Source organism: Vombatus ursinus, unplaced genomic scaffold (assembly GCF_900497805.2).
Source record: "Vombatus ursinus unplaced genomic scaffold, bare-nosed wombat genome assembly UNPS02009975.1, whole genome shotgun sequence".
In the NCBI taxonomy this organism is placed as follows: Eukaryota; Metazoa; Chordata; class Mammalia; order Diprotodontia; family Vombatidae; genus Vombatus; species Vombatus ursinus.
Window position 1 is genome coordinate 4,681,641 of NW_020949753.1, and position 14,375 is coordinate 4,696,015.

At 37.1% G+C, this 14,375-nt stretch overlaps 1 protein-coding gene across 1 annotated transcript in view; it reads right to left on the reverse strand.

Annotated features, from left to right (window-relative positions):
- MEPE (matrix extracellular phosphoglycoprotein) overlaps positions 1-13,296 on the reverse strand; it is a 34,210-nt gene extending 20,914 nt beyond the window's left edge. The window contains exons 1-2 of the mRNA XM_027853394.1: positions 13,229-13,296; positions 10,407-10,624 (exon numbers count right to left, since the gene is read on the reverse strand). Coding sequence (XP_027709195.1) covers positions 10,407-10,624; positions 13,229-13,296 — 286 coding nt within the window. The remainder of the gene's footprint in view (positions 1-10,406; positions 10,625-13,228) is intronic.
- Positions 13,297-14,375: the final 1,079 nt, after the last annotated feature.

Genomic DNA, 14,375 nt, shown 5'->3' on the forward strand with positions numbered 1-14,375 from the left:
GTCATAACCCTGCTGCATTAACCATACATGGTTCTAAGTCACAGTTCCAGGGCAAAGAGGAGCCCTAGTGCTTGCAGCCAGAGTGAAACTGCGGCCCCGTCACAATTGTAGAGCAGAGAAGAGTGCTTGTGGTCACTCACAAGGGAATAGGGGTCCTGTTCTCAGTTTCAAGACAGAAAGGAGCACTAACACTTGTGGCTGCAGGGGAGCAGGAAACCTATTCACAGTTTCAGGGAGAAGAGGAGCACTAGCACTTGTGACTAGAGGAAAGCGGGGCCCCCCCTCCCCCTTTCAGAGCACAGGCCAGGAGAGCAGGACTACTCCTTTCCTTAGATTATACCGGCTTGGAAGCACCAAAAACTTAAAGTCCCATAGAACTAGCTCTGAAAACAGCAACACAAAAAAACCTGAAGTTTGGGACAGTGCTTCCCTCCATACCCAGAGCAGTGTCCGACTTCAACATGAAGTTAAAAATCAAGAAATCGGCTTGAAAAATGAGCAAACAACAACAACAACAAAAAGAATGTGACCATCAAAAGTTACCTTGGTGACAGGGAAGACAAACTCAAAAGAAGACAACAATGTCAAGATATCTATAAGCAAAGTTTCAAAGGGAAAAAATGTGAATTGGACACAAACCCAACAGGAATTCCTGGATGAGTTTTAAAAGGATTTTAAAAATCAAATAAGAAAAGTAGAGGGAAAATTTGGAAAAATGAGAGTCGATGCAAGAAAATTTTGAAAAGAGAGTCAACAACTTGGTAAAAGAAGCACAAAAATACTGTAGAAAATAACACCTTAAAAAACAAATAAAGAAGTACAAAAATTTACTGAAGGAAAGAACTCCTTATAAAATAGAATTGGCCAAATGGAAAAAGAGGTACAAAAGCTCACTGAAGAAAATAAAAAAATTACAATCAGGCAAGTAGAAGTTAATGACTCTATGAGACATAAAGAAACAATAAAACCAAGTTTAAAAAAAATAGAAGAAAATGTGAAATATCTTAGGGGAAAACAACTGACCTGGAAAATAGATCAAGGGGAAATCATGTAAAAATTATTGGACTATCTGAAAACCATAATCACAAAAAGAACCTATTAATCATATTTCAAGTTTTATTAAGGAAAACTGCCCTGATATCCTAGAACCAAAGGGTAAAATAAAAATTGAAAGAATCTCCAGAAAGAGATCCCAAAATGAAAACTCCCAGGAATATTTTAGCCAAATTCCAGAGCTCCCTGGTCAAGGAGAACATATTGCAAGTAGCCAGAAAGAAACAATTCAATACAATGTCATGGAGCCACAGTTAGGATCACACAAGATCTAGTAGTTTTTATATTAAAGTATCAGAGGACTTGGAATGTGATATTCCATAAGGCAAAGGAATTAGTATTACAACTAAGGAAAACCTACTCAGGAAAACTGAGTAGGGAAAAAAATAGATATTTAATGAAATAGAGGAACTTCAAGTATGCTTGATGAAAATACCAGAACTGAAAAAAAAAATTTAACTTTCAAATATAACACACAAGATAAGCACAAAAAGGTAACCATGAAAGAGAAATCATAAGGGATTCAATAAGGTTAAACTGTTTACATTCCTATATGGGAAAATGATAATTGTAACTCTCAAGAACTTTATCATTATTAGAACAGTTAGAAGGACTATAGGTATGAATTGATTATGATGGGATGATTTAAAAAAAATAAAGGGAAGGGGTGAGGAAGAGGGATGCCCTGGGAGAAGAGGGAAAGGAGAAGAAGAATGAAGGAAATCGGGGCAGCTTGGTGGCACAGTGTATAGAGCACTGGTTCTGAAATCAGGAGGACCTGACTTCAAATCCAGCCTCAGACACATAACACTTACTAGCTGTGTGACCCTGGAGAAGTCACTTAACCCCAATTGCCTCACCAATAAAAAAAAGAATGGAGGAGATTATCTTACAAAAAAGAGAAGCACAAGGAAAAGCTTTTACAATGGAGGGGAAAATGGGCTGGGTGAACAATGCTTGAACCTCACTTTCATCAAAATTGTCTCCAAGAGGGAATAACATACACGCTCAGGTATAGAAATCTATTTTCAAAGGATTATCCTACAGGGAAGCTATAGGGAAGCAGGAAGGGAAGGGGATAAGAGAAGAAGAATGAGCTGTTAGAAGGGAAGATTAAGGGAAGCAGTGGTCAGAAGCAAAACACTCTTTTGAGGAGGGACAGAGTAAAAGGAGAGAGAGAGATAAACAGAAAAATAGGATGGAGGGAAATACACAATCAGTAATCATAACTGTGAATGTGAATGGGATGAACTCACTTATAAAATGGAAGTAAATACCAGAATGGATTAAAATCTAGAATACAACATATGTTATTTACAAGAAATACACTTGAAACGGACGGACACAGAGTAAAAATAAGGGTTGGAGCAGAAACTATTGTGCTTCAACTGAGATTTTTTTTTAAAAGTAGGTGTAGAAATCATAATTTCAGACAAAGTAAAAACAAAAAAGAGACTTCATTAAAAGAAATAAGCAGGGAGACTACATTTTGCTAAAAGATACCATAGACAACAAAGTCATATCAATACTAAACATATATTTACCAATTGCATAGTATCCAAATTCTTTAAGGAAAAGTTAAATGAGTAATAGAAGGAAATACACAATGAAACTATACTAGTGGGGAACCTCAATTTTCCCCTCTCAGAACTAGAACTGTAAAATAAACAAGAAAGAATTTAAGGAGATGAATAGAATTTTAGAAAAATTAGATATGATAGACCTCTGGAGAAAATTAAATGGCAATAGAAAGGAGTATGCCTTTGTCTCAGTTGTACATGGCACCTTCACAAAAATTGACCATGTATTTGGACAAAAAGAATCACAATCAAATGCAGAAAAACAGGAACATTAAATGCACCCTTTTCAGACCATAATGCAATAACAATTACATGCAAGAAAGGGCCTTGAAAACATAGATTTAAAATTAATTATAAACTAAGTGGTGCAGTGGATAGATCACCAGACCTGGAATCAGGAAGACCTGAGTTCCAATCTGGCCTCAGACCCTTACTAGTTATATGACCCTGGGCAAGTCACTTAACCCTGTTTGCCTCAGTTTCCTCATCTGTAAAATGAGCTGGAGAAGGAAGTGGCAAACCACTCCAGGATCTTTGCCAATAAAATCCCAAATGAGACCATAAAGAGTCAGATACAACTGAAATGGCTAAACAACAAAATAATCTACTCCTACAAAATGAGTGGATCAAAGAACAGATCATAGAAACAATAAATAACTTTATTAAAGAGAATGACAACAATGAGACAGCATGCCAACATTCATTGGATACTCCTTTGAAAACTGCCTGTTCATATCTATTAACCATTTATCTATTGATCTTATATTATTGATCTTAATCTTATAAATTTGAATACATTTTAATATAGCTTGAAAATGAAACCTTTATCAGAGACATTTGTTGCAAAATTATTTTCCAGGTACATGCTTCCCCCTTAATGTTTGCTACATTTTTGTTTGTACAAAATCTTTTAAATTTTATATGATTCAAATTGTCCATTTATCTTGTGTGATTTTCTCTGTCACTTCTTTAGTCGTGATCTCCATATACAGAGATCCAAATGGGGGAAAAAACTTCTTGCAGAAACTGAATTTTAGCAAAATTTTAGCAAAATTTTAGCAAAAACTGGAAAGAAGTCAGAGAAGTCAGAAGGCAGAGAGGAGGAAGGAGAACATTTGGGCCATGGGGTACAGACCAGTGGAAAGTTATGGAGTCAGGACACAGAGCGTCTTATGCAAGGAAGAGAAAAATCTCTAACCGCTTTGTCAGGAGGTAGCTAGTATATTTCATTAAAATTCCTCTGAATCACAAATAATCTTTGTGTTGGTCACAGCATACAGCTTTCAAAGTTATTTGCTTTTATAATATTGTCATGTAAATTGTTCTCCTGGTTCTGCTCATTTCATTCTCAGTTTGTGAAATCTTTGAAATTGTTTATTTTTATGATAACGTTATAATATAAATTGTTCTTCTGTTTCAGCTCACTTCATTTTGCATCAGTTCCTATAAGTCTTTCTGTGTCTCTTTGTGTCTATTTCCTCATTTCTTATAGCACAATAATATTCCATTGCATTCATATGCCACAACTTAGTCAGCCATTCCTTACTTGATGCACATCCCTTTAGCTTTCAGTTTTCTGCCTCCCCCCAAGCTGTTATTAATATTTTTGTATCGTTAAGTCCTTCTTCTCTTTCAAGTGTAGACCTAGTAGTTGTATAGCTGGCTGAAAGAGTATTTATCATTTAGTAACTTTTTGGTATAATTCTAAGCTTTACACAATGGTTTTGCCCATTCACAAATCCACCAACAGTACATCAATTTGTCTGTTTTCCCACAACTCTTAAAAACATTTATCACTTTCTTTTTTTCTCATATTCACCAATCTGATGAGTATGAGGTAGAATCTCAGAATTACTTCAGTTTCCATTTCTCTAATTAGTAGTGACTTGGAGAATTTTTTTTCGTATTGATATATCCTGAGTTTCTTCCCTTGAGAATTCCCTATCCATATCCTTAGACTATTTATGAAATGGTTCTTAATCTTATAAATTTGAAAGTTACTCATCTATCTTGGAATTAAGACATTTATTAGAGAAACTCATTGCAAAAATTTTTCACCATTTGTTTCCCTTTTAATCTTATTTTTATTGAATTTATTTGTGCAAATATTTTTAATTTCATGTAACCAAAATTATCCATTTTGTCATCTGTGATCCCTTCTTTCCCTTGTTTGGCCATTAGCTTTAAGTTTCAGTCAAAATCCTATCTTTTGCAACAAGTGTTTGCTGATCACCCTTAATGCTAATGCTTTCCTTCATTGATTACCTCCAGTTTATCATATCTATATCTGGTTTGTTCATTTTTATTTTCATATTGTATTCCTCATTAGACTGTGAGCTCCTTGGGTGGGAGGGTGGGGAAGGAAATGTCATTTGCCTCTTTTTTTATCCCATATTTAGTACAGTATCTGGCATATAGATAGCACTTAATAAATCCAATTAGAATTACTATTTCAATGTGATGTTATATTGATTTATCTGTTTTGCCTTTAAGCACATTATTGTCTCAATGTATATCTCTTATCATGTTTATTTTTATTGTACTCTTGTCTGAAGTCATGATAGCTAACCATCAAAACAAAACAAATCCCTATACCCTCTGCATATCTTGGTTAACTTTCTCTCTGACCCTTGAAGACATTAGAGTTGTGATAGCATGCTTATTTCTTCTCCCTTTATTAGTAGTAAACTATTCATTCTCATATAGTTCATTCTAATTGTCACATTTTTATGTCTATTTTTCTCTTGTGTCCTTCATTTCCATTTCAAAATGTCTACTCAGTTCTGGCTTTTTTTTTTTTTTCAATCAAGAATACTTGAAAATCCTCTATTTTGTTAAAGGCATTTTGCTGTGAAGGATTATACTTAATTTTGCCACAGATAATTCTTGGTTCTAAATCTATGTATTTTGCCTTTTAAAACATTATATCCCAAGCTCCCCTCTCTTCTGAGTGGCAACTACCAATTCTTTTGTGATCTCACTGTGTTTCCTTTGTATTTAAAAGTTTTCTTTTTGTATGCTTGTAACATTTTTTTTTCTTTGACCTGGAAGCTCTGCATATTTTCTCTGCTGTTTGAAAGATATTTCATTTTTGAGTTTCTTTCAGAAGGTGATCAGTGAATTTTTTTTTTTGTATCTTCATTTTGGCCTTTTGTTCTAAGAGATTTGGGCAGTTTTATTTATGATTTTTTTAAATATGGTTTCCATGATTTTCAAGTCATCTATTAATTCTTAGATGATCTCTTCTTGACCTTTTGTCCAGAGCAGCCATTTTTTAGAATATGTGCCTTACATTTTATTCTGATTTTTAATCTTTTGATTTTGTTCTATTATTTCTCATTGTCTCATGGAGTCATTTTCTGTTCGGCCCATTCTAATTTTCAGGCAGTTCAGTTCTTGAAAAAGATTTAAGACTGTTTGTTCTGAGGGATTAATTCTCCTTTTGGTTTATTTCCCCTTAATTATCCCATTTTGTACCTTGTTTAATTTCTTCTAGGAAGTCTTGTAGTCTTTGTGGCCAGGACATTATTTGTTCTGATGCTCTACTTGAACTTCTGGAGTTAACTTTTTTCTTCTGGCTTTACTTCTTAGACTTTAGACAGTCGAAGCTATTCATCACATTTTGGTTTTTTTTCTGTTGACTCATATCTCTAATCTCAGTTACTAGATTGCAGTACTTGGGTACTCTTTTTTCTATTTTAACCATATCTCCCCATTCCCTTCTCCAACATTGAAATTTGTTTTGCTTATGACTGCCCAATCACCCATCCTGTCCTCTCTCTTATATATCCTTCACTCAGATCCTACCTATTTCTTGGTTGAATTGAATGTATGTCTATATCACACTCTTTGTGCTTGTGTGTTTGAGTGTGTGTGTTCTACTCCTATACTGCACAATGGTATAGGTTGGTTCTGCTCGACCCTAATTTTGTGGCCAAGACTAGGCTCCATCTTTTGAAGTAATAGTTTGCTCTTGTGTCTTGCTTTGATTTGGGCCCAGCCTGCCAGAATTCTGGGTCAGGCACATGCTGCCTTAATGCTAGGTGACCCTATTTCCTGTCCCTGGGTCACCTTGTTTGAAGCCCTGATCTGGCCCTGCCTTCTGTTGTCACTAGGCCATTTCATGCTTCAGATTTTATCCACCCTAGCTCGTCTCTATCCAATGCTTCTACAGGATTCTTCTTGTGTAGCTTTTGACTGGATAGAATTTAAAAATCATTTTCTTTGGTTTTCTTTGTCATTGTCCATTCTGGTTCATTTGTAGAATTTTACTGAGGTGTGTATGGAGGATTTGGGCTCCTTAGGGGTCTAACACACACCATCTTCCCATAATTCTTTGAGCTAGATTATTGCAAAAGTCTCCAAATTGGTGTCCTTGCCTCTCAACTCTCTCCCCATTGCAGTCCACCCTACACAGTGCCACCAAAGTGACTTTTCTTAATCACATCCAAACATTTTATTTCCCTGCTAAATCAATATCAATGGCTCACTCTTGCCTCTCAGGTCGACTATAAACCTTCCTCCTTCCCTTCCTCCTTTTCTCCTCCACATATCCTATGATCTAGCTATACTGGCCTGCTTGCTATTCCTCAAAGATGACATCCAATCTCCAGATTCCGCACTGGCTATCCCTCAGGCCTGGGGTTCTCTACTCCCTCAACTCCACTCATTAGCCTCTGTGGCTTCCTTTAAGACTCAGCTGAAAACCCATCTTTAGGAGGTGGTCCCCCTGCTCCTTCCCTCTGCAATTACTTTCTGTCTATTCTGCACATATCCTATGTCTACCTGGTTATTTACATGTTTCCTTCCCCATTTGAATGTGAACTCCTTGAGGACAGGATGGTGATTTTGCCTTTCTTTGGACCCTAATACTTATCATAATGTATGGAACATAGCACGTACTAAATGAATGGTTGTTTACTGACTGATAAACTCCTCTGGTTAGCTCTTAGAGCCCTGCTAAATCTGCAAAGATTGGAAAGTTTTAGTGTACAGTCATGTACTTTTTTTTTTGGCCAAAAACATCTCAAACCTGGCATGTTCCAAATGGAACTTATCTTCTTCTCCAAACTTGCCCTTCCTGCAAACTTCCCTTTTTCCATTGAGGGCATCCAATCCTTAAGGTCACCCATGTTCACAATCTCAGAGTTATCCTTGACTCGTCACTCTTTACTCCCCAAATCCAGTTGCCATATCATGCCAACTTCATAACATCTCTTGCACAGTATACATCCTACTTTCTTCACTCACGCAGCCATCAGGCTAAATTAGTCTCTATTATTGCAACAGTATTGTAATTGAATTGCTAGCTTCTAGCATCTACTCTCTTTAGTCCATCTCACACACAACTGTCAAGATGGTCTTCCTAAAGCACGCTTGACTATTCTGCAACTCTGTTTAAGGAACTTAAGTAGCTCTCCATTACCTTGAGCTTACAATACAAATTTCTAAGTTTTTCATTTCAAACATTTCCTAATTTAGTTCCTGGTTATCTTTCCAGGATTGTTTTACATCACTCCCTTTTATGTATTCTATTTTCTAGCCAAACCATGCTACTTGCTGTTCCATGAACTCAACATTTCATCATCCACCTTTGTAGTTTTACACACACTGCCATTCTGAATTCCTTCCTCCCCTCTTTTTCTTTGAATCCCTAGGTTTCTCTGAGGCTCAGCTCAAACACCACTTTCTACAGGAAGTATATTTCAATCCCCTAGTTAATAGTGCTTGCTTCACCCTAGTTAATCATGTCTCTATTTATTGGTTTATATGTTTCACTTCAATAGAATGTAGGCTTCTTGAAGGCAGGTACTTTTTTCTTTTGTCTTTATATTTCAGTGCTTAGCATAGTGCCTTGCAGAAAACATGCACTTGATAAATATTTGTTGGATTGTATTGGACCACACACCCATACCAGTGAGCTCTTTTCTGTCCTCCTCATATTGATTTTCCTGGTACCTGTCTATCCACTCCCCAGCTGAAGGCACTTTTTGTGTTTTTGTCCCAGGTACAAAAATTCCTACTTGGGGCTCTGTTCTGATCCATCCCCTTTCTTTCATCTAACCATTCCCTCCATAGCTACCACCCTAATTCAGGCCCTTCTCATCACTAACTTAGACTATTTTAATAGTCCCTTAGATGGTCTTTTGGCTTTCAGCCTTTCTCTTCTCTAATCCAACTTCACATATCTGTCCCAACAGTATTACTAATATGGAGTTCTGAATATGTCACCCCTACTTAAAAACCCACTGGTGATTCTATATTGCTTCTCTGATAAAGTTATGATTTCCTTAATCTGGCTTTTAAGCCCCTTTACAATGTGATTCCAACTTTTTTCAGATTAATTTCATATTATTTCCTTTCACAGACTCAGAGTTCCTGTCATACTGCACTACTAGTCATTCCCCAAGCTCAAAATCTCCTGCCACTGTGCATTTGCACAAGCCATCACCTATGACTGTAACACCCTCCCTTCTCTTCTCTCACCACCTACAGCTGGAATGCCCTCCCTTCTCTTCTCTGTCAGCATATTTTTTCTCTTTCATGCCTCAAACAACTTGCTACCACTTCAGTTAAGGCTTGTCTCATTTCCCCAGCTGTTAACACTCCTTCTTTCCTCCCATATCCCCAAAGAAGTTTGTGGGATTTTTCTTCACCCACTTCTCTCCTTTCTTTGTCCTTTTCATAGTTATGAACACATTCAATTCTCTCATGGCAAAGAAAGGGTATAAGAATAGGAGGAGTGCGGGGTGGGGGATGCTTTTGTTTTTGCCTTTGTGTTTCTAGTGCCAAGCAACCTATAGATAATGTTTAAAAGTTCAATCCAATTCAGCAACATTTGTTAAGCACTTAACATATGATGGATACTTTACTAGATCCTGGGTGTGCAAATGAAGCAAGGAAACCTACCCTCAAATAGATTACATGCTATAAAGGAAGGTAACACATACATAGATAAGTAAAGACAAAATATATGTACATACAACATATATAAAAAATATGTATTACAAAGGATTTTTTTTTTTTGGTGGGGAGACACTATCATCTAATAAGATCAGGAAAGGCTTCATTTAGAAGGTGGCTCTGAAACTAAGCTTTGAAGGAAGCAGAGATTTTAATAGAAGTGAATAGAGAGTGGATGCTAGGCATGAGGAGCAGCCTGGGCAAATAGCATGAAGACAGGAAATGGTGCATTGTGTAAAGAATGTAGAATGCATAAGAGGAATGATGCACAATAGAGAAGTTTGTATTTAGAGCTAGAGATAATTGGAAACCACTGGAGTCTGCTGAATAGGTCAAATCTGCTTTAGAAGTACAACTTTGGTAACAGTGTGAAAGATAAGGGGAGATACTGGAGGTTGGGGGATTTATTAAGTCTGTTGTAGGAGAAGATTCTGGGAAGATTCTGGCAGGAAACTATCTGGCTGTCCCAAAGTCCCCTACAAACAATTTAAAATAATGCCTCAAAGTAAACTTTGAGTGACAGATACAATTAAAAGTTGAGGTGAAGCAGCTGTCTGCCTAAGACAACTTGAGAGGACATTTGGAATGACCTGACCTTCTAGGGACATGGTCTGGCCTGACAGAAGTACAAATACCTCCGGGCATATACCACTGAGTCAACAAACCATGAGCCCTGGGGGCAGCTGTGTCAGAAGCAGCCTTAGCTTCAGGAACTTTCACCCCACAGACAGTGTGGGGATCAAATGACTATTCAGGAGAAGATTTTAGGGCCCTCTGCTGGTGCTGGATGCAGGGTTCAGGTGCCCTGACCAGATGCAGTCCCAGGCTGCAGCTGTGGGTGAGGAGGAGCCAGCACATACTGGTGAGTACAATTGCAGGAGACCAGCCCTACTGACTGTGGGCACTCATAGGAGAGGTTTTGTTTCCAGCCACAGGAGGGATTGTAGGGAGTGAGAACATTTGTGGTGACAATGTTGCTGGAGTCCTGCTCGTGGCTTGGGTGGAGAAGAGTGACTGAGGTCTGGCCCCTAGATCAGTAAACAATAACACAAAAAACCTGAAGCCCGAAACATTATCCCCCACACCTCAGGAGTAGAGCCCAGCTCTAACACAAAGTTAATAGCCAAGAAATAAGCCACTAAAAAAAAAAAAAAAGAGTAAGCAAAAGAGAAAGAACTCGACAATAGGTAGCTGGTATGGTGATAGGAGACGATCTGGGTTCTGAAGAATAGTGAAGTTAAAGCAGCTACTTCTACTTCAAAGAAAAAATGGTCACAAGCCCCAAAAGAGTTTTGGGCAGAGCTTAAAAGAGACTTTAAAATCAAATAAGAGAGATTGAGGAAAAAAATAGGGGGGAAAAGAATAATGTAAGAAAATCAAGAAAATTATGAAAAAAGTCAACCAATTGGAAAAAGAGATCTAAATACTTATGGAAGAAAACAACTACTTAAAAATTAGAATTGAGCAGGAGGAAGCTAATGACTTCATAAGACACCAAAAAAAATAATAAAACCAAATCAAAAGAATGAAAAAATAAGAGATAATGTGAAATATCTTATTAGAAAAATAACTGTTCTTGAAAACAGACTGAAGAGAGACAATATAAGAATTGTTGGAACACCTGAAAGTTATAATCAAGAAGAGTCTAGACACTACATCAAGAAATTATTAAGGAAAATTGCCTTGGAATTTTAGAATTAGAGGGTAAAATAGAAGTTGAAAAAATTCCTCTGATCACCACTTGAGAGAGATCCCAAGATGAAACCTTACAGTAACATTATAGCTAAGAGCTCCCAGGTCAAGGAGAAAATACTATAAGCAACTAGGAGAAAAAAGCCATTTACTATCAGGATAACACTAGATTTGGCAGCTTCTACATGAAGATTCTGAAGGATGTATAACACAATGTGCAAAGGCATTGTGTTTGCAACCAAGAATAACTTACCTAACAAAGTTGAATGTAATTCTATATGGGGAAAAATTAATATTTAATGAATTAAGGGACTTTCAGGTATTTGTGAGAAAAAGACCAGAAGTGAATGGAAAATTTGACCTGTAAGAATCAGGAGAAACATAAGAAGGGAAAGATTAAGAACCAATTATAACGAATTTAATAAGGTCAAACTGTTTACTTCTTACAAGGGAAAACATCTGTAACTCTTAAGAATGTCATTATTACTTGGGGACAGAAGACTTGGGGGGACAGCTAGGTGGCGCAATGGATAGAGCACCAGCCCTGGAATCAGCAGGACCCAAGTTCAAATCTGCTCTCAGACACATAATACTTCCTAGCTGTGTGACTCTGGGCAAGTCACTTAATCCCAATTGCCTCACTTAAAAAGAAAAAAAAAAGACCTGGGGATTGAGTTGAGTATGATAGAATAATCCTAAAAAAAAAAATTAGATAGGGAGAGGTAAAATGGAGCAAGTATCTCATATGAACAAAGTGTGAATGGAAGAACTGTTGCAGTGTAGGGGTGTAGGGTTGGTAGTGCTAGAACCTTATTCTTATCAGAAATGGGTTAAAGAAAGAATAACATATACATCTAGAAGGGTATAAAAGTCTTCTTAACTTACAAAGAAATAGGAGGGTGAGGGGATAGGATAAGGGAGGGACTCTTAGAAGGGGGAGAGGATTAGAAAGAGACTCTTAGAAAGGCTTGTGGATTAGGGAGACAGTGGTTAGAAGTAAATTAGAGTTTTAGGAGGGATAGGGTAAAAAGAGAGGGAGAGAAGAATAAACAGTGAGGAAAAATAGGATGGAGGGAAATGTACAACCAGTAATTACAACTGAATGTGAATGGTATGAACTCATCCATAAAGGGGAGGGATGGAGGGAAGGAGGAAGGGAGATAGTTTGGAACTTAAAAGGTAACCAAAAAATTAAATTTTTTAAAAAGTTTGTAGCTTGAAGAACAAAGAAAGGCTGATTCAGGTTCCCGTAACAAATGGTGTCATGTGAATCTCCGAATTTTAGAGTTGGAGGGAGCCTTAATGACCATGTAATCTAATGTATGTCTGGAAAGGAATCTATATTAGAATATGGATAAAATGTGATTCTGCAGTCTCTCCTTGAAGATCTCAAATCAAAGAAGGAACTTACTAACATTCAAGGCAGTCCATTGCCCATATGGATAACTCAGGTTGTCAGGAAGCTTTTTTAAAAATCAAGAATAAATTGGATCCTTTAAAAAATGCACATACCAAAATTTTAAATGAAAAAGAAAAAGGGGTAGGGGAAAGGAATGTATTGTAATAGTCATAACAGGAAGTGATGAGGCCTGAATTTTGGGGGTGCCTGTGTAAGTGGAGAGAAGAGACAGATGTGAGAGATGTTTTGAAAGTTGAATCAATTACACTCAGGGAGGGAATGTGAACAGTTGAGGGTAGTGCAAATTATTGTAAATAGTTAAGTAGATAATTCAAGAACTAACCTTTACTTTTCCTTCAACAACATTACTAGGATTCAAAGGCTGATTTTGATCGGAATTATCCAGGTGACTGCCTTCATCCACCAGCTCATTTTGCTTTTTAAAATAAACAGGCCTGGTTTTTCTTTGAGTCTTTTTTTTCTATTCACTGATATTTACTGCATGAGAGCTGAGAAGTGGGGAAGTTTTTATAGAACTGACAGCAGTTCTTTCTGAGAACCTTGACGTGTTCTTGTACATAAGGGAGTTATTTTAGTCACTGACAGCATTCCTGTTAGCCCTCAAATAATAACTTAAAATAAAAAGCTAGGAGAGTTAACCTTTTTTGAGGCAGTCCAATATCCTATTGGTGATTCTGGTGATGATTTGTACAATTGTGAGGCTGGTGGGACTTCCAAAGTTCAACTCTTATTCATTCCTTTGCCTGCAAGTGAAATGTTTCATTGAAAGGGGTTGCCAATTTTTGTTTCTATTTAATTAGTGACTAGCAGTATACCAGCATGATAAAAGCCCAGCATTTAAGACATAACCCTTTCAGTTCCTTCATTGCCTGCTAAGCTTCAGCTTAGAGCTATGAAGCAATGGTTTCTTTGAAACAATTTTAATAGAAATGGATGGAGTTGGAAGACGAAAAGTAAGTAAAACTATGCTGACAATTCATGACCAAGAGGTGAGGCTTACAGGGCACTAACTAATCCAAATCAACCCACATGATGAATTTCTAATAGGCAACATCAATCCCATTGGTTCTTATGTCCTAAAATATTTCATTAGAACCACTTCATCACACCTTCTGTTTTGCAAAGATAAGTACCTTAAATAAGAAAAGTACCTCATCCTAGATGGCAGCAAAGGACTTTTTTTTTTTTATTACTGCTCTATAAATTTGTAAATGGCTTTGGCTTAGCGGGGGAGTGACAGAGAAAACGTCACGTGGTAGCAAGAAAGCAGTATTGAATTCAAAATGAGGGCAACACTGAGGAAGCATTGTGGCCAGTCGTCTTTCTGGGACCAGACATTGAGTCCACTCACCTGGAACCAGGAGGTGGATAATACAGGTGAGAAATAGCCAGAGATCGTTGCAAATAGTAAGACAGCCAATACCAACAAAAGCACCAGTGATGGGAGCTTCCGTGGTCACTGTTATTCTCTATTGTCTCTTGGGTAAAATACAAATTCTTCTTGTTGGTACTTAAAATCCCTTACCATATACCTTCAATCTACATTTCTAGGCTATTAATTCCTTTTTATGAATTCTCTGCTCCAGGTACATAGCATTACATCTCCTATCTTAATGTCATTTTATGCATTTTCCCATTCTTAGAATGCTCTCCATCCTCATTTCTTG